Below are 27,706 nucleotides of genomic sequence, written 5' to 3'. Positions count from 1 at the left end.
GGTCCATGTGTATTACTGTCTCCCAATCGTTTCTGTCTCTCTGACTGTGTTTGTGAGCACATGTGTACACATCCCTAGTCTGAAAATACTGATAGAAGGGGGAGGGAGTGCAGGGTTTCTGGTTATGAATTTCTCAAACTTACCATGGAGTAACTGTTTGCTTTTTGATTAATGTGTTTTTTGGAAAAGCAAAATGAGAGTGACTAATAGAAGCTGCAACACTGAAGTTTGTTTTCCCAGCACCAGCAGTAAGAGGGCATTGCTATAGAATATGTGAAAGCTGAGGCAGAACAAGGGAGGGTTGTTGTACTGAAAATGGCAGATAAACTCATACAGGGTTACCTCAGTGGAGAGGACATATATATGGCAAAGAATTATGAAGGTGCTACGTATGGACAAATAGAACCCAGCTGAGACTATGATGCAGACTAGCAAAAACAAGCAAAACCTTAAAATAAATATATTTGTCACCAGAGGGAGCCTGCCTCAAGGTCAGTTAACCATCATAATGGAAATAAAAACCCAACTCATTGATTTCTTACTTCTGCCTATTTCCCTTTACCCAACATTTCATTCTCAATGAAGATAAACAATATACCAAAAGTACATTGTGGGAAAGCTATTTTCTTAAAATCAAGCCGGGATAGCATTCTTTTTTTTTGGTACTGGGGATCGAACTCAGGACCTTCCACTTGCGAGGCAGGAGCAGGTACCACTGAGCTACATCCCCTGCCCTGGGATAACATTCTTAACATATGAAATGTACCTTCAAAACAAAGTATAAGAATGTATTTACCCAAAACATTTTAAATTATTAACATTATTTAAAATATTAATTAAAATGTCAAAGTGTTGCCTTTTTTTTTTTCTTTTCTTTTTTTTTTGGTACCGGGGACCGAACTTGGGTCCTTGCGCTTGCGGGGCAGGCAGCAGAACCACTGAGCTAAATCCCCGGCCCCTATCAAAGTGTTGCCTTATGCAGTAAAAAGAAACATTTACATCCAATGCTTTCTTAAATCAATGTCCAATACTCTTCCTGTTTCTCAACTCATTTTAGTCAACATCACTGTGAAAATAAGAAGAGGAAGGACTGGGCGGGGTATGGTATTAGTTTGTGATAGGAGACCCCCAAAGAGGAACTCTACCACACCGTTCTAATTCCTCCCTTGGTTGTGGAACAGGGGCCAGTGTGGCTTTCTGTATCCATGGGCTCTGCATTCGTGGATTCAACTGTGGATTGAAAATATTTGGCAAAATACAGCACATGTATTTTCCTGTAATTATTCTCTAAGTAATACAGTATAACACTTATTTACATAGCACACACATTGCATTAATATAAGTAATCCAGAGATGAATACAGAGGAGGATGTGCATAGATTATATATAAATACTATGCCATTTTATATAAGGGACTTGAGAACCTGTGGGTTTTGATGTAGGCAGGTCCTGGAATGAATCCCGTGGATCCTGAGTGACAACTGTACTTCCATTGTTTTTACTTTCGTAAGCAAAATATTCTAAGGGCATCGTTTTGCTAATAGCAGTAAAGGAAAAATCAGAGACATTACAAAAACATGGTCAGTATATGGAGCTCTTTATAGATAAGATGTGATTCATTTTAGGAGGAAATGAAGATCATATGAAATAATCACTTTTTCCTAGTAACAGATTTATTAGTTATATTAAATATCAAATCTCAATTTAAACTAGTATCAATGTATGAAATAACCAAAATAGGCAAATCCATAGAGACAGAAAATAGGTTAATGGTTTCAAGGGGCTGAAAAGAAGGGAATAGGGAGTAATCATTAAGGAGTACAAGGTTTCTTTGTAGGTGGATGAAAATACTATGGAAGCAGATGGTGGTGATGGCTGCCTAATTTTGTAAATATACTAAAAACTGTGGAATTGTACACTTTAACGAAAAATTTTTGGTATGTGATCATGTTGCAGTAGAGCTACTGTTTTAAAAAGTAAGTTCTTTATCTTAATTTAGGAGTATACAAGCAAAAACTCACTGACTGTACACTTAAGATCTGTACATTTTATGCCTCGTTAAAGTTTAGAAAAAAGAGAATAAGCTAGAATTTTGTCAAATTGGAATTCTGAATTGTAGATAAATATACATAAGAAATTACGTATTACATATTTTCTTACCATAGAATGTATAAATCTCATCTCAGAGGCCATCCTGTGGCTTGATCCTATCCTGCTGATTTTAGAACTATGTATAACTGAGTTAAGATCACAAAGAATTGTAGAGGACAAGATTTGGGACTTGGGAGAAGACACCTTGTGAAATTTGCAATGAAGAAATATTTTTACTGAATGAGTAAACTATAAATGAATATACTCAGACTCACTGTTTATTTAAAGAGAAAAATAAAGCTAGATATGTTGGCTAACCTTTCACTGGCTTACTTGTGGCTCTGTGATCGCTGTTGTCAGGCAGTTGCACACCCATGCTCTGTAAAAGGTTTGAGACAGGCCCTGCCAGCCCAGCTTGGGAGCTGTAGGATTCCAGTATATTTGAAACCAGGTTCAGGTCTACATCCACTGGGGCCATAACAGAATCTCCGGCACCAGAATCTTCCTCATCTGAATTGTTACTAGTGGTCTTGGATGAAGGGTCCTTATTTTGGAAGGAAAAGAAAATCAGAATCATATCCCTTCAGACTGGACAGAAGTTACAATAAAAAGCTATAAGCAGCAATGTACATATGAATTCCAAATTAATAAGTTTCTTATCCTTTGTGATATAAAAATGAAATCCAATAAATTTATGTGATTTAACACATATATTAAACATTACCCCTAAAGTTTACAACACACTTCATTGTAGAAAAAACTACTATAAATTGAATGCTTTTGTCTTTATTTTGAAATAGCCCAAAGGAGATCACTAGAATTAAAGACAGTTTGCTTGACTTTTAATATATGTGCTGCCAAAGCGAGCACAGTTTGCTTGACTTTTAAAAGAAACATAAAAAAAGAACATTAAAAAAACACAAGAATCTAAATTTTCTTCTAAATGAAAGAAGCTAGATTTCTTTTTCTCCCCCAGTGACAAAGTTTAAAGTAAAAACTAAAGCTTTGTGGAGTCCAACCACAAAGACTAAATTATTATGTGGCCTGTGATTTCACAGGTTGGGGAAAGGATCTGAAAGATTTCAGCCTGATCTATAGACTTTTATATGACTGGACTCAAAGTGCAATCCATGGACCAGCAGTATCTGCATCCTTCTAGTCTTGCTAGAAACAGAAAATCTTAGGCTTCTCCTCAGACTTGCTTATATCAAAATCTATATGGTAAAAAGAGCTGTGATTTATAATCACAAAGAATTCTAAGATATATTGTTTTAAATAAATCTTAATACGTGGTTTCTAATAGGGTTTGACAATACTAAAGATGATAATTTTATTTTATTATGTTTTTTGGTACTAGGGATCGAACTTGGGTCCTTGCACTTGCTCAGCAGGCAGTGAAACCACTGAGCTAAATCCCCGGCCCTGAAGATGATAACTTTTAAATGGGGTTTAGATGATGAAAGCAAGGGGAACTAACATTAATTAGGAAGCCTATTATGTTTGGGCTTTACCATTTCCTCCTTTGGGTCTCATTATTAATTCTATGACAGGAGGATTACTGGCTAATGGATACATTCACAGTGGATGGCTGATTCGGATTTCAAACCAATCCTATGAAACTCTGGGGTACATGTTCTTTTCATAATGTCTCTATCTAGAGATAGACAGTGTTGGCATAAAAAATAGGGTAAAAATGTGAATGGGAGAGGAATTCTGAATTTGGTTCTATATTAGGAAAATATACAAAGCAAACTACTGAGATCTGAAATTATTTGAATATTTAAAATCCTCTCTCTTTCAGAATCCATTTATTATGGCCGTAGTAGTAACAGTATGCAGCCACATATTAATTTGAGCCTACTATATGATCTTTTATTTTATATATATCATAGCATAATATAATTTAGATTTAGGAAGTAAAGTTTATTAAGCTTTTTTTTCCCTGGTGCTAAAGATTGAACCACAGGCCTCATTCATGTTAAGCACCTGTTTTACTACGGAGCTACACCCTAGGAGCCCACCTTTTTTTGAGGCAAGGTCTCATCATGTTGCCCAGAATGGCCTCAAACTCTTGGCCTCAAGTGATCTTCCAGGCTTAGCCTCTTGAGTAGTTAGAAATAGAGTATGTGCAACTTTGTGCATATTTATGCATATCATTTATCCTAATGATAAATGATTCCTAAGGAATTATTTTTTCCTAAGGAAAAAATTAGCTTTCTTGGGGCTGGGGACATAGCTCAATGGTAATGTGAGTTTACCATCCACAAGGCTCTGAGTCCCATCCCCAGTCCATATTAAAAAAAGAAATTAGCAATCTTATTTCAAAACTCACAAATTAAAATAAAAGAAAACCTAACATAAAACACCACTTTAGCTATCCTATATGATAGACTGGAACGGGAAAGAGGTTAAAAACACTCACCATTTGCTTCTTAGTGGTAAAACTTTTGCCCATGCTGGTGTGTGCCAGTTCTTGGTCCATTTGGGCCATGTATGATTTGAGGTCATCAAGAGTTCCTTTCAGAGAAGCTTCTTCGCCAGGTTCCTGCATCTTGAGGTCCAAGTCATCATCACTGTCTAAATATTCAAAGTCTTCCTCATCCAGATCATCAGAGTCTGACTCCTGAGCCTTTGGCCCTGTACAGACCCCAAAATAAGAAGAGCCACTTGTAAACTTTTTTGAGTGATTACCTCTTTTCTCAAAAAAATTAGAATATTAAAAAAAATTAAATATTGCACACAGAAAATGACAAGAGAGTCAAACTACTTCACAAAAATCCTTTCAAGAAATAGTAATGCTCACAGACATTTACAGAAAACTTCACGTGCTGGGCCAGCTGACTGAACTTTTTTATTTAAAAGTGAATTCAGTTATATAATTATTTTGTGGTGGTACTGGGAATTAAACCCAGGGCCTTTCCACTGACTATATCCCCTGCCCCAACCTTGTTTTTTGTTTTCTGGTTTTTTTGGAAACAGGGTCTCATTAAGTCACTAAATTGCCCAGGCTAGGCCCAAACTTGTGATTCTCCTGCCTCAGCTTCCCAGAGTGGTGAAATAACAGGTGTGTTCCACCATGCCTGGATGAATCCAAAGTTTCTTCTTAAAAACTTAAAAAACTGGGCTGGGGGTGTAGCTCAGTGGCAGAGCACTTGCCCAGCATGCACAAAGACCTGGGTTTGACCCCAGACATGGGCAGGGGAGGAAAATGAATTATATAATATATACTTCTTGGAACAGAGGTTAGGTAGAACCCTTGAAGACATCGGTGTAGGAAAAGATTTTATGAACAAAACCTCAGTTGCCCGTGAACTAGCACAAACAATCAACAAGTGGGATCTCTTCTTATTAAAAGGCTTCTGCACAGCAAGAGAAACCACCAGCAGTGTGAAGAGACAACCCACAATGTGGGAAAAAATCTTCACCTGCTCTTCCTCAGACAAAGGTCTACTATCTCGAATCTATAAAGAACTTAAAAAGATCAGACCTCCCAAATTTAAAGACCCAATCCAAAAATGGGCATCTGAAATGAACAGACATTTCTCAGACAAAGAAGTAGAAATAGCAAATAAATACATGAAAAAATGTTCAACATCACTGGTCATTCGAGAGATGCAAATGAAAACAACGCTGAGATTCCACTTCACTCCAGAAAGAATGGCTGCTATCATGAAATCAACCAATAACAAATGCTGGTGGGGCTGTGGGGAAAGAGGAACCCTGCTCCACTGCTGGTGGGAATGTAGACTGGTGCAAGCACTGTGGAAATCAGTATGGAGATACCTCAAAGAACTAGGACTGGAAGTCCCATTTGACCCCGCTATTCCACTGCTGAGGATCTTCCCCAAAGAGTTAAAAGAATCATACCACAGTGATATATGTGCGCCCATGTTCATTGCAGCACAGTTTGTGATAGCTAAAACTTGGAAACAGCCCAAATGCCCATCAACTGGAGTCTGGATAAAGAAAATGTGGTTTTTTAATAAAATGGAGTACTACTCAGCCATAAAAAATGAGAAATTAGAGAGATTTATAGCTAAGTGGATACACATTGAGGCGATACTCTTAAGTGAAATAAATAGGACACACATGAATAAATATCGAATAGTTTCTCTGGTGTGAGAAACTGAAAGTGTAAATAAGGACTAAATGTATAATAGGTAATGTGAAATAGGAAGAAAAGGGGCAAAGGGGAAGGAAGTGGGAGGGCTAGGGGAAAGGATAGAAGAGAATGGAATTAATATGAGAAAATGGAAAAATAGGAACAAAATCTTTGTAAACAGGGAGGAATGGAGGGGTTGAAGGGAGGGCTGGGCAAGGGTGAAAAATAAGAACCAAGAGAGATTATGTAAAGGTGCAAATTTCCAATGATGAATGTCATTATATTGTATACCTAAAATGTACCGATGATTAGAATCAATAATTGATAATGTAAAATAGGAAGAAAAGGTCCAAAGGGGTAGGGGTAATGGGAGGGGCAGGGGAAAGGAAAGAAGGGAAAGGAAAAATGATGAGAAATGGAAAAAATGGAAATAAAGTCTTTGTAAATAGGGAAGGGTGGAGGGCGTGAAGGGAGGGCTAGGAATGGGGAAAAAATAAGAACCAAGATGCATTATGTAAAGGTACAGTTCCCAATGAGAAATGTAATTGTGTTGTATACCTACAATGTATCAATAAAAGAATTTAATTAAAAAAATATATATATATACTTCTTTTATTGTTTTTGGTTTTTGTTATTTTTTGAGACAGGGTCTCACTATGTAGCCCAGGCTGGCTTCAAACTCCCAGCAATCCTGCCTCAGCCTCCCAAGTGCTGGAATTATAGGCTACCACACCTGGCTTACACTAATATATCTTGATGTAAACATTCAAGCCACACAGAAGCATTGTGTGAGCTGAGGCTCACTCTAAGAGATGCCTTTTAACAGTGTGGTATCTAGTCATACTCTATACAGTTCTATACATACACACATATGTCCTACTTATTTAAATGTGTTGAGGGCTTTGTCAGAATATGGAGGGACTTCATTCTTTATTATGCTGAGTAAATTTTATAATATGTATATATGATTTATTTAACCATTTCCTTCTTGGGGAACATTTATGATATTCCAATTTTTGCTACTACAATGCTACAGTGACCATCTAACCTTCTTAGCACATTTATCTTTTTCACAGAGTAAATCTCTGGACATGAAATTGCTAAATAAAAAACTATGAGCATTCTAGAGTGCCAAGCTCTCCTGTGAAAGAAAACACTTCTACCCCCAGAGTTTATTTTTTCAACCCTTAAAAAAACCTGATTATTATCAATCTTTAAAATTTTTCCAATAGGATAGGCCAAAAAGTCTGTATTTTTATTATGTATTTACTTTCTGGCTAGAAAGAGTTAACTACTTTCAAACATTTACTGACAGTATTTCTTCTCAGTGCACTGCCTATTCAAATTCTGTGCTGATTTTTTAATTGGGCTTTTATAATTTTTTAATTGATCTGTTTTTTCTATAAAACAAAGTTAAAAAACACTAATTATTTTGGAAAAACTTATACAAGATATTTGAAAGACAAAGGACAGCATTAGTATACATGCATATAGTATGGCTGTGAATCAATAAGGAATTAGACATTTCACAGAAAAAAAATAAAAGTCCATAAATATTTAAAGCCATCACAGGCTCATAAATTAGGAAACAATAAGATGTTTGTATATATATCTATATACCTATACATATATAGAGAGAGATATATATAAAAATGTTGGCTATATAAATGTTGGTTATAATATGGAAAATAGACTTTGAATTTACTGTTTGTGAGAACATAAATGGAGAAAGGTAACTTAATAGTATTTATTAACTTAAAAGTAGAGAGACCTTTTGACTCAGAAGTCATATTTCTTGGAATTTCTTGTATAAAAATGGAATCTCAGGGGTTGATTTGTTTTTTGTTTGGTTTTTGGTACTAGGGATGGAACTCAGAACCTTGCACTTGTCAGGCAGGCAATGCACAGCACCACTGAGCTAAATGCCAGGCCCTCAAAGGGTTGATTTGTAAATATAGTGTGAAAGGAAAAACAAAATACAATAAAGACTCAAGGTAAAACCATGTCCACACACTCATATCATTCATTCTTTCAACTATGTAATGAGCAGCTACTTTCCTCAGCAGTAAGTATCATTTGATAGGGCAGTAAATAATGGTTGAAAGCAACTCAAAACCACAAAGAGAAAGCAGATATTTTGACTTCGGCATGACATAATGATCCAACAACCACGATACTCCTTACAGTTTCAAAATGAGAGTAACCATTACACTATAACTCACCTAAAATTTTATCAAAATAATTTAAAAAGGAATCTGCATCAAAAGTGATTGGAGCCTCAGAGGGTTCTCTGCAAGATTAAAGGGAAAAGAAAATTATTTATACTGAATACAACTCTTTGAAACTTTTTTCTAAAGTGGTGCCATTCTTAGGAAAACTATCAGAAATATCTCAAAAGAGAAACAGCAAGGAAAATTGTAGTTTAAATATTTTTTTTTTTAGTACCGGAGATCGAACTCGGGACCTTGCACTTGCGAGGCAGGTGCCGGAACCACTGAGCTAAATCCCCGGCTGTAGTTTAAATTTTAAAAAAATCTTTGTGCTTGCATTTTTGCCTTGCAGGGCAACAGAAAGAGGAAAGTCTAATGAAAGAAAAATAAAAATTGCACCTTGTTTATGCATATTTAGCTTATGTGTTTAGGGACCCACCCACACTGTATCCCCTACAGAATATATCCAGTATTAATAAGGAAGTTATTTATAAATTTATTTACATAAAGCTTACTCATTTAAGAACTAAAACTTAAAAACTTCCCTTACTCCTTTCTTAAAGAGAAAAAGTAATTTTATATTTAATCTTTTCATGAAGCTCAAGAGCATCAACACGCATAGAAGACAGATTTGCAGTGTAAATAACATTTCTATCTACCTATTTTTCCTCGCTACTTGCCAATGTAATTTCATATTTCTTCTATGTTTATTTCTGCCTCTGAGGAGCCCCTTTATCCTCTTTTGAGTTTGCAGATTCGTCTGCTTGTATAGTAGATTTGAAGTCTGAGTTTGTGGAGAGATGGATGGTAAGAATCCATAGATAAATCAAAGTTGTAAAGTGCACAGTTTCCTGCCATGGTTCTGGGGAGTGGATTTTAAATCTACTGAGGAGTCTTTCTAGCTTACTTAAAGGATTGCAAAGGTTCAGGCTATTAGAGGTCTGACTTCAGATAAGTAAATTATCATCATATCAGGCACCAAAAAAGGGAAATAAAACAGTATTAATCTTTTATTTGGAAAAGATAGTGGAAGTGGTACTTTCTTTTGACTGGAAGACTTCAACATTTAGGATATAACTATTTAGATATTTTTATTTTGACAGAAATTACCGAGGCAGCTCTGCTCCCTTATGGGTTGAAACTTTGGATATGAAAGCTTTCATGCTATCTGTGACTTGAGTTAATTCATAGTTCTGCTCTTCCTCCTTCTTGGAAATGGGTTGTGATTCTTTTGTGCCAGCAGCTTCCTGCAGTAGCTGATCCAGCTGATCTGGTGAAAGCTCTAACCACTGGTCATCTGAAAAAGAAGAAAGCATGATGCTGCCGTCTTACAGTCATGTGAGAGGTACTCCCAGGAAATACACCAAGCAACTTAGTGGGATTTTTTTTTTTTTTTTTGGGTACCAGGGATGGAACTCAGGACATTGTGTTTGTAAGGCAGGCAGCACACCATTGAGCTAAATCGCCAGCCCATGGGATTTAAAAATTCTTCCCAACTTTCCTGCTCTATCTCGATCCATCACTTACCATCCTCTGGGGGAAGGTTAGCGTCTTCTTTTTTAAGCTCTTCTATATCAAATGTCACTGTCTGTAACATGGTCAAGATTTCTTCACCTGGGCTCATAGCAAGTGAACTATCAAAAATAAAAGACGTATTTCTTTATAAGACAGCCCAGAACAGTAATCATCAAGACACAAAATTTTAAAACTAAAAGGGATTAACTAATTTGTTTTCAAACTTTTTCTTTTTAGGTTGCAGACCTCTTTGTCTCAAATCAAATTTTACCAGGAACTTTAAGATAATGAAGCGTTCAAAGTAAAATAGCTTTTATTAAAATTTGTTAAGGATGAAGGCTGAGGTACCATTTTGACTTCCCCTTGGGCTCTGCAGCAGGCTCCATGGAAAGCCACCGTAAAACTGCTGATTTAGTACAATCCTTTCCACTTACATATATTTTATATGTGAAGAAAGAAGATGCAGGCCTGGGGATTTAGCTCAGTGGTTCTGCTGCCTGCCTCATAAGCACAAGGTCCTGAGTTCAATCCCTGGTACCCACCTCCCCCCCGAAAAATACATAAGATGTTTATTTTTATTTTATTTTTTTTTTATTTTTTGGTACTCGGTATCAAACTTAGGACCTTGCACTTGCCAGGCTGGCATGGAGCCACTGAGCTACATCCCGGCCAATGAGGATGTTTACTGCAATATTATTACAACAAATTCAAAGCAAATGTTCATAGTGTAAAGATATAATTAAATTGTGGCACATTTTTTTTTTGGTACCGGGGATAGAACTCCAGTCCTTGCACTTGCACATCAGGCGGCAAAACCACTGAGCTAAATCCCCAGTCCTATAATTACATTTTTGTGGTGAGAACATTAATAATCTGCATTTAAAAAAATATATTGTCAAGTAGCCTAGTAATGTATAATTAGATTTAACCATTCTGCAATGTACATATACTTCAAAACATATATACACAGTAAGTATATATAATTTTATCTATTAACGTAAAACATCTGAAAAATATACTGTATTCATATATCCATCACTGATGGATACTTCAGGTGCTTGCCATTTTTCACTATGACAATTTGTAGTAATTTTTAGGAGAAAAGAGAATAGCATGATTAGAGATATATTTTAAGCAGATTTTCTTGGCTTTAATGGTTGAATCAAAGAGTCAGAAGTTGAAAAACAAGTTTGGGTATTGACATAATTTAAGAACAGCCGGGTGTGGTGTAATCCTAGCACTTGGAAGGCTGAGGCAGGAGGATTGCCATGAGTTCGAGGCCAGCCTGAGCAACACAGTGAGTTCAAGACCAGCCTGAACTAATAGCAAGACCCTGTCTCAAAAAAAAAAAAGAAGTAACTAGAGTGGTAGGACAGTAAAAAAGAATGCAAGATACAGATAAGTAATAGCTCTACAACTGGATCCAAGGGCAGCCAGGTACTGTTAGAAGATACTGGGGAAAAGTCTATGATAAAAAAAAAAGTCTATGATACTAATTTAGAAAAAACAACTCTAAACATTAGAAATTTAACAGGTCTGATGGGAGACATGAGTTTGGTTTAAATTTGTTTAAAAATTATCTTAGAATGGGAATCTCTACTGCAACATTAATTAAAATGTTATATATTTAAGCTACTTGTATTTTGTTTTCTGATAGCAAAACATTTGAATAAGTTATGCTATATCCATTTCCTGAAATATTGTGCACCTACTTAAAATTATGTTTATAGCCAGATATGGGGGTACATGCCTGTAATCCCAGCACTTGGGAGGCTCAGGCAAGAGAGTAACTGCAAGTTCAAGGCCAGCCTGGGCTACATAGGGAGTTCCAGGCCAGCCTGAACTACACAGCAAGACCCCGTCTCAAAAAAGAAAAAACAAATTATGTTCATAGAGATATTGTAACATTCAAGAGAAACATTAGATTACAATGAGTAAAAATTGTATAGAGGAAGACAAAATGTCTACAAGAAGAACAAGTGGTTAAAAAACCCTTGGAGGGCTGGGGATTTAGCTCAGTGGTTCCGCCGCCTGTCTCCCAAGTGCAAAGGGTCCAGAGTTCTATCCCCAGTACCAAAAAAAAAAGAAAAAAAAACCTTGGAAGCCAATAAATCAAAATGATAAAAGTGGTCAACTCTTACATACATTTTCTCATCTCAAATTTTTCTGTATTTACTATAATGAATTATTATCAACAACAACAAACTTATTGAAGAGAACAACCCAATCATCATCCTATCTTATTTTGTAATAGATGTCCTAACCATAACTCACCTTTCTGGCCGGTCTACTGAGAGTTGGAAGTAGTTCTTTGCCATTTCTAGTCTTTCACGGTATTGAGCAGAACCTTCTATTAGTCCCTTTAAAAAATAGCAAGAGACCATAAGAATATTACTTACAGAGTGCCATTAAACTTGTTCACCTGTCAATAACCTGCTTACCAGCAACTTTCATGGAAGCACTGTATGATGTATTGTTCAGGATTCGCAAGGCCTAGTCCTAGGCCCTGTTTTGTCATTAATGTACCTATTTGGGCTCTAGTTTTTTCTTCCAATGAGAGGACTAGGCTATGATGTACCGGTTTTTAATCTTTTTTCAATATTCAAGGCATCTTTTCAATTTGGAAGGTTTTCTACCAATTATATTATTTACTAAGATGTAATTAATGAACTAGTAATTGATTTATAAAACATGGTACAGAAAGTTTGCCAAACAGACCCCAAAGTAACCTAATCCAACTATTAAGTATCATTTTTATTTTCTACATCCACATTTATAGTGCTGTTAATATTTAATATTTTACATTTTTAAAAAATGCACTAAAGGGCCAGGGATTTAGCTTAGTGGTTCTACCGCCTGCCCTGCAGGCACAAGGACCTGAGTTCGATCCCCAGTACCAAAATTTTAAAAATGCACTATAAGTGACAGGGGAGGATAGTATATAGCTCATTGATAGAGTGTCTACCTAGCATGCATGAGGCCCCGGATTCAATTCCCAGAACCAAACAAAATACACACACATACATATACATACATACATATTATTTATGATGGTATAATACTATACAGTTTTATATTGCTACACAATCTTTATAATTATCATATTCTTGTGAATTTTCCCATTTCTCGGATCTTTCCTTACAAAAGTTAGTCAAGGGAAGGTTCTGAGTTTGAACTTTTTATAGCTTTTGGAACATATTACCAAGTTACTTTCAATTAAGGTTCTATCAATTTACAATGCATAGGAGTATTAATTTTACCAATCAGTACTAACATTCATATCTTTTTATATATATGAAAAAGTGTTCAAATGCTTATTTTCACTACTTGTGAGGTTGAATATTTTAAGAGAAATCTTAAATTACCTTTTTGTAATTTTTTTTATGTATAATTTTGCTAATTTTCCTATCTGGTATCTTCATATTTGTTTTACCAATTTTTGCAAGTTATAAATCTGATATAAATAAATGTTATCATTTAATACAAATAGTATTTGATTTCTCAAATACTAGAGAGTTCACAAACCCTTCAAAACTCTTTCAAAGACCCTGAGTACCACTGAAATAAGTGTCTTTTAACTTGAGCTTCTATAATTATGTTACACATTTAAATATGGACCGTTGACTTTCCTCAGATTTTACATTTTTAAAAATACAGTGCAAGTCCTACCTTAAAGTAATCATTCTTTTTCAGACTTTCAAGGAAGCTAGCCCAGAGTGGTGAGGTAGTCACAAGGGACTTCTTGGAGTTTGAAAAATGTGGGCTACATTTGGAGCATAAGATCTCAAATCCATGAGCCTAGATGAGATAGGTAGAATTTTTGTTACTTTCTTTTTTCTCCATATCATCTAAGTTACTTTCTTAGCCATGCTCAAGAACTTACATCCATGTGACTGAACACAAGGACATTTGGACATTTAAAGTCCTTTTTGAATTTTATGAAAAATATGAAATTTCCAAACTTCTCAACCCCTACTAAAAACCACAAAGGGAAAGAAAATAATATTAAAAAGATTCCTGTCTTCTTTAAAGAGATTCTTTTTACATATTTAAATATCACATTGTTTCTCTGATGTAAGAAACCAAAGATGGAAATAAAGACTAAAATATATAATAGATATTGGGAAATGGGAAGAAAGGATTCAAATGAGAAAGGAACAAGGGAGGGGGAAGGGCAAAAGAAAAGAAGGGACAAGAAAAAAAAGAAAACGGAAGGAAAAAATGGAAACAAAACTTTTGCAAATAAGTGGTGGGGGGGGAAGCAGCAGCAAGATATATCATTTAAAGGTACAAATTTCCTATGATGAATGTTATCATTATGTTCATCTAAAATGTCCAATGTTTTGCTTCAAAAAAAAGATTCTTTTTTCCTGCTGACTATAAAACCAGAAATTTAAACATTTATTTATGACATTTCTTCTCTAAAAGAAATTATAAACATATTGAGCATGGTTTCAGACATAGGAAAGCAAGAGAATTATTTCATTTTAAGATTCTTTAATTTAAAAATATTACAGATTTACACAGCAAAATAATTCAAACAGGAAGCTTTCTTGGCCACTCTAAAAACTCACATACCTATGTATGTGTATTTTCCTATCCTATCCCTTTTGTCACTTGACAGCAGCATACACACTATTCAACTTGCTTTTTACTCTTGAAGATCACCGCATATAAACACATATAAATTTATCTACCTCACATGATAGACAGGCCACAATTTAACAAACACTGAAGTAGTTTCTAATCTTTTGCAGTTACAAACAATGCTGTCATGAGTATGCTTGTGTATATATCTTTGTATACCTTGAAAATAACATTTCTAGAAGTAAAATTCTTGTCCAAAAAGGTCTGTGCAATTTAAATGTTGATACATAATGCCAATTTTTCTCCCAAGAGAAGTTGAATCAATTTATATTTCTATCAACAATGTTCAAATTTTTGAAACTTGCCAATGTAACAGTGAAAAACACTATTTTGTAGCTTTAAATTGCATTTGTTTATTGTGAACAAGGGTGAACATTTTCATATTTAAATTAAAAGTCCTATATACTTTCTTTTCTGTGGACTATATGGTTAAATGGATTAACAGTTTTTAATTAACTGGCTAGTATTATCTTTTTCATATTGACTTAAAGGAAAGCTTTATATAGAGAGAAATCAGCCTTTTAAAAAATTTATACTGCAAATATATTATTTTCTCCAGGCTTGCTGTCTTTTGACATTAAAGAGGTATTTTTTGTTTTCTGTTTTTTTCCCAAATCTGAGATGGAGTTTTGCTACACTGTCTAGGCTGGTCTCTTAACTCCTAGGCTCAAGCAGTCCTCCTGCCTCAGCCTCTTGAGTACCTGGGAATATAAGCATGCACCCCAGCTAGAAATTTTTACATAATCAAATTTATCAGTATTTTCTTTTATCACTTCTGGTTTCAAGTCATGCTTTAAAAGGCTTTTCCTATTTGGATTATAAAAGGTTCTCCTGTATTTTCTTTTGAATTTTATGGTTTCAATTTTTACATTTACATATGTGATCCAACTGGAAATTGTGGTATAGGTGTGAGGCAACCAACTTTAATTTTTCAGATGGCTTCCTAGCCCCCTATCACCATTTAATGAATAATCCATTTTTTCCTTCTAATTTGAAATACTACATTTTACTACATTCTCATACAAATAAGGCATATTTCTACACTTTCTACACTGTGTCATTCTGTTAAGAGCACTTTCATATAAAGGAACAAAAATGTCGTTCTGGTTTAACTTTACCAACTTCATGCCCAATTCATGGGCTCGGTACTGGGGATGAGATGGAGGTGGCAGCCTGTATCCACTCCGCCGGTCTGGCACAAACCTCTGTTGTATCAATTGTGCGTAGAGACATTTAGTGAAAGTAACCTGGACATTGGGACACAAAATACTTGAGTCTTTCCTTGAAGTTGAAAATCTGAATATTATTTCATAGTTAAAACTAACAATAAGTCCACTAATGAACTTCATATTCACATATTCGTAGATGAAATGCAAAAGAAGATCCAACCTATTCACTACCTATTTACTTATAGGAATAGCTTCATTGAGTTAAAACTCACATATTATAAAATTTATGCTACTGCCTACCTTTCAGTTATCACTAGTGGAATTCTTATCACTAATTATAGTATATTGCAGTTTGGGGGTTGGGAAATAAAGAATAATTCTTTTTTATTTTTTTCCTGGTACCAGGGATCAAACTCAGGACCCTGCACTTGTCAGGCAGGCGTAGCGCCACTAAGCTAAATCCCCGGCCCCAAGGATAATTCTTAATTCTCTGGAAGAGATGAAACGTTTTAGTGTTAAGGAAATAGTTACAGAAATAAGGAAAATATGGTCAAACATAGTTTGGAAGCACTGAGATATAAACTGGGGGGTCAGGTCTCTTGCAAACTCCCTCCAATGGGTAGGAGAAAAGAAAGGATAAAAATGTGCATTAACTAGCATGAGGAAACAAAATATTTTCAATTTTTTCTAGAGAAAAATAATATTTTAACCCTCTTTCCAGTGAGACAAATGATCAAGAGTGGTATCTTACTGATGTCATTATTTGTGTTTCCGGCAAGAATGTCTTGAAGACACGACAGGCTCGCAGGTCAATGGGGTCCCGCAGGTAAAAAGCCTGGACAGCAGCAGCCACCAATCTGGGCCTCTGCTTTAGTACCACTGCAATGCCAGCTGGGAGGAAGCAGTGTGCTCGGTGCAAGGAGGCCTGAATTTTTTCTGGGTACCTATGACAGGAAACATAACTGCTTTTATTATATATGGAAATATTTACAATTCCTGTACCACTCACTTCCCCTTTATCATCTTATTTTGTCTTGGTTTATCAAGAGTGAGTAGAAAGTGACATGAGAGGGCCGGGGATTTAGCTCAGTGGTTCTGCCGCCTGCCTCATAAGCCCAAGGTCCTAAGTTCAATCTCTGTAACCAAAAAAAAAAGAAAGTGACGAGAGGTGAGAAAAAGATACTATACATACTTTAAGACTATAGTATCATAGAGAGGGGGGAAAAAAGTGGGAAGAAATGGAAAACAAATAAAAGGGATTATGGTAGTTCAATAAAAACAAAACCTACTATATTCTGGAATAAGATAAAATTAGAATTTATTTTTCCAAAAAATGGTATTAAGCATTCTGAAACAGAGCTAAGAGTTTGAATACTGTTAAGACCTGAATGTTAAACATTTAATAGATACTCAAATTTAAATGGGTTGAACTCAGATGTCATTAAGCCTTAACCTTTTCTTCTGAATAAAGCCTAAAGTATTTCACATAGGTCAAAGAATCCAACATGTTGCCCCAGAACCAAAGAAAAAAATGACATTTCCTTACGTTTCCATTTTTAAAGGCCTCAAATTTTTATCAATGGATGTTATTAACAGCTACAATCCCTATGATAAATAAATGCAAAATGCTAGGACTAGATCCTAACACTTTGGAATGGGAAGTAAAAGATACACCTTAGCTGGTTACAATGGTGCCTGTAATCCCAGCTACATGGCAGGCTGAGGCAAGAAGGTTGCTTGAGCACAGTTAAATGTCGGCCTGGGCAACATAGCAAGATCCTATTTGAAAACAAAATAAAACAAAGCCTCTGCTTCTTCACTTTAAAATCCACAAATTTAACTTGTTAGTCAACTTCATGAAGAGGGATACATATAAAATAAAAATGAGCATTCATGTAGTTAAAAGGCACTCCACATTTAATGAGATCTGCACTGCACTAACTCAAAAGGCTTCACAATTATCAATATCAGTGTTATTTTTCTTACCCCCTGATGCGCCTATTAACAGCAGCTCGTATGGATTCTGAAGCCAAAACTTTTTCTGGGTGTGTTGAAATTATATTCAATGCTTGTGGGATTGTTGGGGGGGTGGTGGGTAACCAGGATACTGTCTCAGATTTCCTTGGTACAGGAATAATGCACAACTCCCCATGGTGGAAAAACACCTGCAAAATGGCACGTTTTAATTTTCATAACAGGCACTGGCAAACTCTAGGTACATATGAAAATAATGCAGCATGATTTCATCTCTGTCAAATTTCTACTTTTGGGTATACTTACCCTATTGGCACTATTATCAGGATCTAACCATTTAGGAAGAAAGTCGGCAGCTTCTATTAACAAGAATTCACCATCATTGTCTTCAATCCTAACGAAAGAAAAGATTCAATTTTGCATTCAAAAATCACATTTTTGCTAATTATTAAGACAGCTTTATGTCTTAGCTATATTAGCAGCTTAGTAGCTTAGATGTATTAGCATCTTAGTAGATATCTGAATATGTACTATTTGCAGATTTATACAAGAAAGCAAAATAAGATAACACTAAGCTCTAAAGGATAATATAGATTGTAAGGTGTAGCTCAAGATAAGGAGAGGAAATAAGCATATAAATATTAGACAAAAATATGAAAAGATGCAAGGTCCTACAGGCTTTCAGAAGAAAAAAAAATCACATACAGCTGAGATTAGTAGAGTCAAGTAGGAAGTCTTATTTGGGCCTTGAAAAATTTTTTTGGAGGGGAACCTCACTTGCATCACTCAATTTTTATTTAAATTTTTGAATAGGTAACACATAATTTATTTTGGATTTTGGGCTTTTTTGTGTGTGTGAGAGACAGTCTTGAACTATGTAGTTGAGGCTGGTCTCAAACTTGCAGTGACCCTCCTGCCTCGGCCTCTCAACTGCTGGGACTACAGGCATGTACCACCATGCCCAGCACACATAGTTAATTTTTTAAAATATATAAAAAATTACAGAATGAAAAAGTCTTCCTCCTATTTTTGCCTCTGTCTGCACAATTCCTACCCTCCTCATTGTTTCCTGTATATCCTTCTAGAGTTTGCTTATGTATGGCCTAGTGAGCAGGAGTATATATTATTTTCTCTTTTTACACAAAAGACGCACATTTTATATGCTGCTGTAATTTTTTTTTTTTTTTTTTGGTACCGGGGATCGAACTCCGGTCCTTGCGCTTGCATAGCAGGCGTTGAAACCACTGAGCTAAATCCCCGGCCCAGCCCTTTAGTTTTTTGTTTGTGTTTTTTTTTAATGGATAGAGATATAGGGAGAAAGGAAAGTGTTCTTGGGAGGGAACAGCACAAGCCAAATCACATAGGTGGCACAACTTAATGTGGCTATTTGGAGAATGACAAATAGTAAAAAACAACTAGAGGGCCGGGGATTTAGCTCAGTGGTTTCGTTGCCTGCTGCACAAGCACAAGGACCCGAGTTCAATCCCTGGTACAAAAAAAAAAAAAAAAAGACTAGAAAAGCAGAGTTCTGTAATTTTTTTTTGAAGAGCTTTGAGAATCAATGAGAATGAACTTAATTTCCTAGGCATAAAAGAAAAAAAGGTTTTCAAGCAATGTATTAAAATGGTTAGAACTTTACTTTAGGAAGATTAATGTGGCAAGAATACAGAGGAACTATTTGTTTTGTTTGAATGGTTTTAAAAAGTGACAAGCCATTAGATGCCTAGGACTTAGCATGCAATTTCCGTTTGTTTTGCAGTGCTAGGCATGGACCCCAGGGCCTCATGAATACCAGGCAAGTGCTCTAGCACTGAGCTACATGCCCCGCCATGATGCCTAGGATTTAAAAAGCTTTATTGACCTAGTGTATAAGTATAAGCCACTGTTTTATGAATATCCAGGATCTGCACACAAAAGGTTCTGCCCCTCCTTATTATCTCTGTAAAGACATAAACCAGTATTTTAATTTTTATGCATTGAAAAATCTATCATTTAAAATATCATTGCTGGGCTGGGGATTTAGCTCAGTTGTTCCACCACTTGCCTCGCAAGTGCAAGGACCAGAGTTCGATCCCCAGTACCAAAAAAATAAAATATTGCAGGGGCCAGGTATTTAGCTTAGTGGTTCCAGTGCCTGGCTCACAAGTGCAAGGTCCCAAGTTCAATCCCCCGTACCAAAAAAATTTATATATATATATATATATCATTGCTTATTATTTTTAGGTGTGCTAATAGTGTTTAAAATTTAAAGACCCAATCCAAAAATGAGCATCTGAAATGAACAGACACTTATCAGATGAAGAAGTAGAGGCAAATAAATACATGAAAAAAAAAACATTCAACATCACTGGTTATTCAAGAAATGTAATTAAAACAACATTGAAGGAGGCCAGGGATTCAGCTCAGTGGTTCTGCTGCCTGCCTCGCAAGCTCAAGGACCTGAGTTTGATCCCCGGTACCAAAAAGAAAAAACAAAACAAAAAAAACACAACACTGAAGGGCCAGGGATTTAGCTCAGTGGCACTGCACCTGCCTCACAAGTCCAAGGTCCCGAGTTCAATCCCTGGTATCGCAAAAAAGAAAAAGAAAAACAATGCTGAGATTCCATCTCACTCCAGAAAGAATGGCTAATATCAGGAAATCAGATCAAGAGAGATTATGTAGAGGTGCAAATTTCCAATGATGAATGTCATTATATTGTATACCTAAAATGTACCAATAAAATAAAATTTAAAAAAAAAGAAATTAGCCAATAATAAATGCTAGAAGGGCTGTGGGGAAAAACAAACCCTTCTCTACTATTGGTGGGAGTGTAGACTGGTGCAACCACTGTGGAAATCAATGTGGAGATTCCTCAAAAAACTAAAACTAGAGGTTCCACTCAACCCAGCTATTCCTTCTTGGTAGCTTCCCAAAAGAATTAAAAACATCATACCATAGCAATATATGCACACCATCCATGTTTATAGTGGCATAGTTTGTAATAGCTAAATCTTGGAAACAGCCCAAATGCCCATCAACTAATGAATGCATAAAGAAGATATAGGGTTTTTTATACAATGGAGTACTACTCTGCCATAAAGAAGGATAAGTTTGAGACATTTCTAGCTAAATGGATGCACCTTGAAACCACTGAAATAATTTGGACACCCATGTTTAAATACCATGAAAATGAGGTCTAAAAGGTATAACAGATATTGGGAAATGGGAAGAAAATGCTCAAATGAGAAGAGGAATAAAGAGGGGGAGGAAAGAAGGGACAAGAAAAAAAGCAAATAGAAAGAAAAAATGGAAATAAAGCCTTTGTAATAAGGAGGGGACGAGGGTTCAAAGGGGGGTGGAGAAAAAAGAAGCAAGATATATCATATATAGGTACAAATTCCCTATGGTGAATATTATCATTATGTGTATCTAAAATGTACCAATAGGGCCAGGGATTTAGCTCAGTGGTTCCAATGTCTACCTCGAAAGTGCAAGGTCCTGAGTTTGATCTCCAGTACCAAAAAAAATAATAGTAAAATGTACCAATAAATGTTTTGCTTCAAAAATAAATAAATAAAAGTTCCTTATTGTTCCTGTACAACATAATGACTACAGTTAATAATGTATTATTTTCTTTAAAATTACCAGAGATTTTAAGTGTTCTCACCACAAAAAATGATAAATACAGTATATGAAGTAATGCATACATTAATTAGCTCAATTCAGTCATTTCACAATGTACACATATTTCAAAACAGGCTGTACCTGATAAATATATACACTTTTATTGGTCAATTAAAAATAAACTTAAAATAACGTCCAAAAAGTACAGTGGCAAATGCCTGTAACCCTAGCTACTCAGGAGGCTGAGAGGATCACTTAAGGCTAAGAGTTTAAAACATGTCTAGGCAATAGAGAGAGACTGTCTTAAAAGCCCCCCCCCCCCAGGATCTTGCGCTTGCAAGGCAGGCGCGGTGCCACTGAGCTAAATCCTAGCCCTTATTTAAACAAGATAAAATTTTAAAAAGAGCTCTTATCTCTTAGATTTACATCCTGAATTATTTAGGGGTCAAATGGCATAATTTTGGAGATCTGCTTCGTGATGGAGGAATAAAGAAAGTATAGATAAAATAATAATGACCATAAATTGATAATTGTTGAAGCTGGATGATAGGTACATGTGGGTTCATTCTCTCTACTTTTATGTATGTTTAAAATTTCAATAATAAAACGTTTCCAAATTTTTTTCTCTTTTGTTCTGCTGGGAAAGAAGAAAAAGATTAGCTTGGGGGTGGGGGGCTGTCTAGAAAAACTAGTAAAAAATATACTAATATGGCGAAACACCCTCTGCTGACATAACTACATAAGCACAGAGAACTATCAGTACCTTTAAAGACTGAATTACAATTGCAAGGTTGCCTTCCTTGCTTCCTATAGCAATTTCTTTGTGTGTGTATGTGCATGCAAGTTTGTGTGTGTGTGTGTGTGTGTGTGTGTGTGTGTGTGTTACTAGAGATTAAACATAGGGCCTCACACTGAGCTACAAGGCCAGCCTTTTTAAAATTTTTAGACAGGGTCTCACTAAGTTGTCCAGTTTGGGCCTGAACTTATTTTTGTTATCCTCCTGCCTCTGCCACCAAAGTGCTGGGATTACAGGCATGTGCAACCACATCTGGCTCCTTTATATTTCTGTATGTAATTTCTCCAAATATTACAGCAATGAGTGAGTAAAGGGAGACATATTAGAAAAATTTGTGAAATATGTATTTGAATGCATATTTTCTTTAAAGATCCAAGAGAAAATGTAATGGTGATTACTTATGGGAAAGCAAAGTAGTACAAACTTTTTTGAATTTTATTTACTGCACTTATTCTTTCATAATTAGAATTTTAAAAATAAAACCTATGTATTTTATTTAAATATTTTAGAAATTAAAATCTCCAATAATACTTTCTTTCTCAAGAAAAAGATGTCACAAGAGAATAAGAAAATATGGTCACTTTTTAAATAACAAATATGAACAACTTCCACCAGGCCACAGAAGAAAACTTACTAAGTGGGTAAAAATGTAGTCAATTAGTTTTCAAAAATAGAATTATTTTAGAATAAATAATTACATTACCTGGCTACTAACTCTGGAAATTCCTTTGTAATCTCTTTTATTAAATAAACAATAAACCATTCATCCTCAATATTGTCCCCAAACTTTGTCATGCCATACATATGAGCAGGAACACCTCCTAAAAACAAGAGAAAAGCAACCATATAATCAGATAAATTTGTCACTGCAATAAAAATACATGTAATCATTCCATTAAACAAATGTTCACTATGTTCCCGAAGACCATTCTAGGAGCTGGGTTGCAATTCTGAATGAGATACAAGAAGCCTGTTCCTGAGGAGTTCGGGCTCTATAGTAAGAGACAACCAAGCCATTTCCACACAAAAAGTGAACCTAGAACAGTGGTATGCATGAAAGGCCGTGTGAAATGCAATCATCTGGAGGAAGAGTATCCAGAAGAGTAGTCTGAGCTGGATGGTCCAGAAAGAGGGAGCTGCACATGCAAAGGCACAGAGCTGTAACAGACCACTGAGTGCTCTGGAAATGCCAGGTAGCTGGACTTGCAGGTACAGAAAATTTCAAACAATTACCCTATCTACAAATGCATGAAAATTAAACAACAAAATTAAACATAGTTTTTTATGTTGTTCTTCTTCTTGTTGCTTTTCCAGTACTGGAGATTCAACCCAGGGCCTTCACACTGAGCCACATCCCCAGTTGTTTTATTACTTTATTTTAAGAAAGAGTCTTGCTAAGTTTCTCAGACTGAACTTAAACTTGCAATCTTCCTGCTTCAGCCTTCTAGAGTGCTTGGATTACAGCCATGTGTAACCATGCCCACCTTAAACAACCCATTTTCAAACAACTGGTAAGTCAAAGAGGAAACCACAAGGGAAATTAGAAAATATTTTGAAACAAATGAAAATGAAAGCACAACATACCAACCCTGGGATGCGTAGCAGTGCTAAGAGAAGTGCATAGTTTTGAAAGATTTCAGATCAGCAATCTAACCTTATACCTCAAGGAACCAGAAAATAACTAAGCCTAAAGCCAGCAAAAGAAAGGAAATAACAATTACAGCGGAGATAAATGAAATAAAGTACAGAAAAACAACATTAAAAACTGAGTTTTTAAAAGATCAACAAAATTGATAATCATTAGATTAACTATAAATAAAAGACTAAAATAAATGAAAGGAGACATTATAACCCACGCCACAGAAATAAAAAGAATCACAAGAGAATACTATGAATAGTTGTCTATCAATGAATTGAGACAACTGTAAGAAATGGATAAATTCCTAAAAAATACAAAGCCTAATCCTAGTCTTCACTAGATCATGAAAAAACAGAAAATCTGAACACAAGTATAATTAGTAAGGGGATGGAATCAGCAATCAAAAACTTCCTAACAAAGAAAAGCTCAGGGACATATGGCTACAGTGGAGAATTCTATCAAACATTTAAAGAAGTTAATACTAATCCTTCTCAAAGTCTACCAGAAATATGAAGGGAAGGACATATTCCCAAACTCATTCTGATGCTGGCATTACCCTAATATTAAATCAGACAAAGAAAATATAAGACAAGAAACCTACAGACCAATATCACTGATAAATATTGATGCAGAAATCCTCAACAAAATACTAGCAATCAAACTTGACAGCACATTAAAAGGATTGTAAGACTAAGTAAGATTTATTCCTGTAATTCAAGAATGGGTCAACATACAAAAATCAATCAAAGTAATATTAACAAAAAGAAGGTCAAACAAATACAATGCTGAAAGTCTCCAGAGCAGCCAGGACACACACAAAAAAAGCAAAGGTGAGAAGAACAGCCCACTGAACTCTTCTTCTTCCTACACAATATAGTACCTCCCAAGTTTCTTCAATTAGAGAAGCTACACTTAAGAGTACCTATTTTTATCTACCTTAGATAGCAGACCTCAATTTAAACCTCTTCTTGAAGCAATGGGGAAATGTTGAAGGTTGTTAAGCACGAAAATAACATGATCAAATTTGTGTTTTATAAAGGTAACAGGCAACAATGTGAAGAACTAGAGAGACTAGAACCAGAGAAGTTAGGAAGCTATTGTAGTTTTCTAAATTAAGAGCTAGGAGCCGGGGATTTAGCTCAGTGGTTCTGCCGCCCGCCTTGCAAGCACAAGGTCCTGAGTTCGATCCCTGGTACCAAAATAAATAAATATAAATTAAGAGCTAAAAGGGGCCTACACAAAAGTCAAACAATATAGAAAAGGGATCATTACTTCAGGGGTTATCACACCAGGATTTAGTGCCTTACTGGACATAGTGAGTATGATTTTGAAATAATAACTAGCTTGGATAACTGGATATATGTCAATGCCACTAAAAATGAGAAAACACGGGGTAAAAATTATTTTCTAGACCACAGATAAGATGTGCTGTGCTAATGTGACAGTGTTCTTACCAATAAATGTCACAAGTATTCCAGTGAATAAATTCAGTAAAATTAATAGCAGGAAATACATTTAGCAATTGCTAGCCAAAGATAACACATAAGCATTCAATTGTTTGCAAAACTGATAGTATCACAAGATCCTAGGGTCCCAATCCTACAAGAAGACCTAAATAATTCACTGTATGAGCAGAGGCTTGGTCGCTATCCACTGCCACAAAGCTGCAAGAAATAGGTCAGAGTGGCATATTTTGCTAGGGGTCAGACCTCAAACACCAAAACACACCAAGTCAGTGAAAGGAAGTTCAAAATGGTTCTGAGTAGCAAAACCTGATCATAAAATCCAATTATTTCTCATTATAAGCAAGGCAAACCCACTCTTAGATCCTCACCAAAACAATTATGTGAAACAAGCCACCTACTAAATACATTATCAAGATAAGCATTGAGAAACAGCAAAAGGAACTATGATTAAGGAAGCCATATCTGAACCTGTTTGGCATAGGTACTTAGGTACACTATGGGATAGTAAGTAAAGTTCAAAACAATAACCATGAATTTAATGTTTAGTATAAGCTAGTTCCTAAGGTAATGACTACTATAATTTTTATCAATATGAATTTAACATTTTTGTTTGTTTGTTTGTTTTTGCGGAACCAGGGATGGAACTCAGGACCTTGTGCTTGCCAGGCAGGCGCTGGCACCACTGAACTAAACCTCCAGCCCAGAATTTAACATTTTTTTCAATTTAGGGGCTTAAATGAATATGGCCAAGCACCATTAATCTAAAAAGTTAAAGATATAAACATTTTTCACAACAATGAATGAAGTATGAACTATTTACCTTTGCCAGGTTTATATCTGAGATTAAAAGGCTGATTCTGCCAGATGTAGGGAGCCAGCATAGGTGCAAACTGGGTCATTATTCTCTCAATATACTTCTCAAGAATTTCTCTGTGTTTTCCTGGGTCCTTTGATTCATCTGGTATCAGGAACAGGTGGTACTCCACAGTGTCTTCCACTGTAGTGAGCATCATATTTTCCTCCATTCTTCTTTGAAAACTATATGTAAAGTTTCAGTAATATAAACCATGAAGAACAATGTGGAAATAACATCGCATTTCCTGAGCTCTTATAGGTGATTCCATTAACAATGTTTTCCAAAACTCTGTTATTCACATACCATCATCATATGGTTTTTGCCTTGATCATATATCACCATATAATATTTATTTAATATTTCTTGCTCAATAACATTTTATACTTACAACTCTGTTCTTTACACTTTATGTTAAAAGGAAATCTTGATATACAGTTAATGGAAATCCAATGTCACATTTCCAAGTAAATAAGAATAAAATTTTAAATGTGGCTGGATATGATGTGCACACATGTAGTCCTAGCTACTCCGGAAGCCGAGGTAGAAGGATCACTTGAAAACAGTTCAGGCCTGCTTGAGCAACAAAGGAAGACCCTGTCTCTTAAATAAATATGTAACACACCGTGAGCAACATGACACTAATATCCACCGTTTACTACCAAACGCCCCAGTTCCGCCACTAATTAGTTGCATCACTCTGGGCACTTCACTTTCTCTTTCTGGAGAGTTCTCCTTAATTGTAGAATGGGAGTGTTACTCTAAAATCCCTCCCTGCTTTAAAATTGTTATTGTTCTACAGAATTTAAATTTCTCCCTTTATGAACATTATATGGCATAGTAGAGTTCAAAAACTACAAAAATCCATGTCTCATTATCTCACCTCAAAATAATTTGCCCATAGCTCTTGATCCTACAACTGATCTAAATGTGTCCCTTTTTCAAGTCAGGGGATATACCTCTGGTAAACTAAGGGCTTGCAGAAAACTCCTTATTTTCTAAGGGGTTTTCTGAGAAACGAGTACTAGCCTACGACTGCTGCCAGGTGAAGCTTGGTACCAGGCAGGCACCGCACTGGATGGACACCCTAACGCCGCGATTCGGATGCTTAAGCTTAGCACTTGGCTTTCTAATGGGCTAAAAAGGAGCCTGCGTCTTCCATCCAGACACCACTCACCTAGACTTAATCAGTTTGCCATTTAAAACAGAAGAACAAACAATATCCTACTCACACACCTTATATCGCCAAGCGCACCTTATGCGGAATTTACAGCGTCAGAACTGGACTTGACTCACAAACCCCTCACTGTACAAATGAGAACACCGAATGCACAGAAAGAAGTGACCGAGCAGCAGCGAGCCTGACTAAGTCTCGTGCTCTCTGCCCAAACGAGGCTCCCTCCTTCCATCCGACAAAATGAAGCCAATTCCTCTTACGGTTTTAGGTCCTCTCCTGCGCAACTCTGCCGAGGCACCTTTCCTCGGTCGTCTGTTTCACTGTTATTTGGAAACTACAATCAGCCGCCAAAATCCGAACCAGTTAGGCTCCCGACGCTCCCAGAGCTCCAGATCACCGGAAGCCCTGTGATAAGGTCTTGAAACCCGCCAGTTTCCGGAACCTTGTTGGTTATCTTTGGC

At 35.9% G+C, this 27,706-nt stretch overlaps 1 protein-coding gene across 7 annotated transcripts; it reads right to left on the bottom strand.

Annotated features, from left to right (window-relative positions):
• Positions 1-661: 661 nt before the first annotated feature.
• On the bottom strand, positions 662-27,693 carry Ecd (ecdysoneless cell cycle regulator). Of its 7 annotated transcripts, none has more exons than XM_004846267.3 (15): positions 27,506-27,693; positions 26,036-26,253; positions 22,814-22,931; positions 18,015-18,102; positions 17,721-17,899; positions 16,486-16,678; positions 15,684-15,812; positions 13,588-13,716; positions 12,193-12,278; positions 9,931-10,037; positions 9,514-9,700; positions 8,416-8,483; positions 4,514-4,728; positions 2,410-2,635; positions 662-1,537 (listed from the first exon to the last, which is right to left on the bottom strand). In XM_004846267.3, exons 2-15 carry the CDS (start codon positions 26,238-26,240, stop codon positions 1,521-1,523), a joined length of 1,947 nt encoding a protein of 648 aa, XP_004846324.2. In that variant the 5' UTR covers positions 26,241-26,253; positions 27,506-27,693; the 3' UTR covers positions 662-1,520. The 7 variants fall into 7 exon arrangements, with proteins under 7 accessions (XP_004846324.2, XP_004846326.2, XP_021115268.2 ...); XM_004846269.3 differs by having other exon boundaries at positions 2,425-2,635; XM_021259609.2 differs by having other exon boundaries at positions 960-1,230.
• Between the last annotated feature and the right edge of the window lie 13 nt (positions 27,694-27,706).

This window comes from Heterocephalus glaber, unplaced genomic scaffold (genome assembly GCF_053883595.1).
Source record: "Heterocephalus glaber isolate CG9 unplaced genomic scaffold, H.glaber_assembly_v1.0 deba00001497, whole genome shotgun sequence".
Lineage (NCBI taxonomy): Eukaryota > Metazoa > Chordata > Mammalia > Rodentia > Bathyergidae > Heterocephalus > Heterocephalus glaber.
The sequence above is the reverse complement of the archived record's forward strand: the minus strand, read 5'-3'. Positions and strand labels throughout refer to the sequence as shown.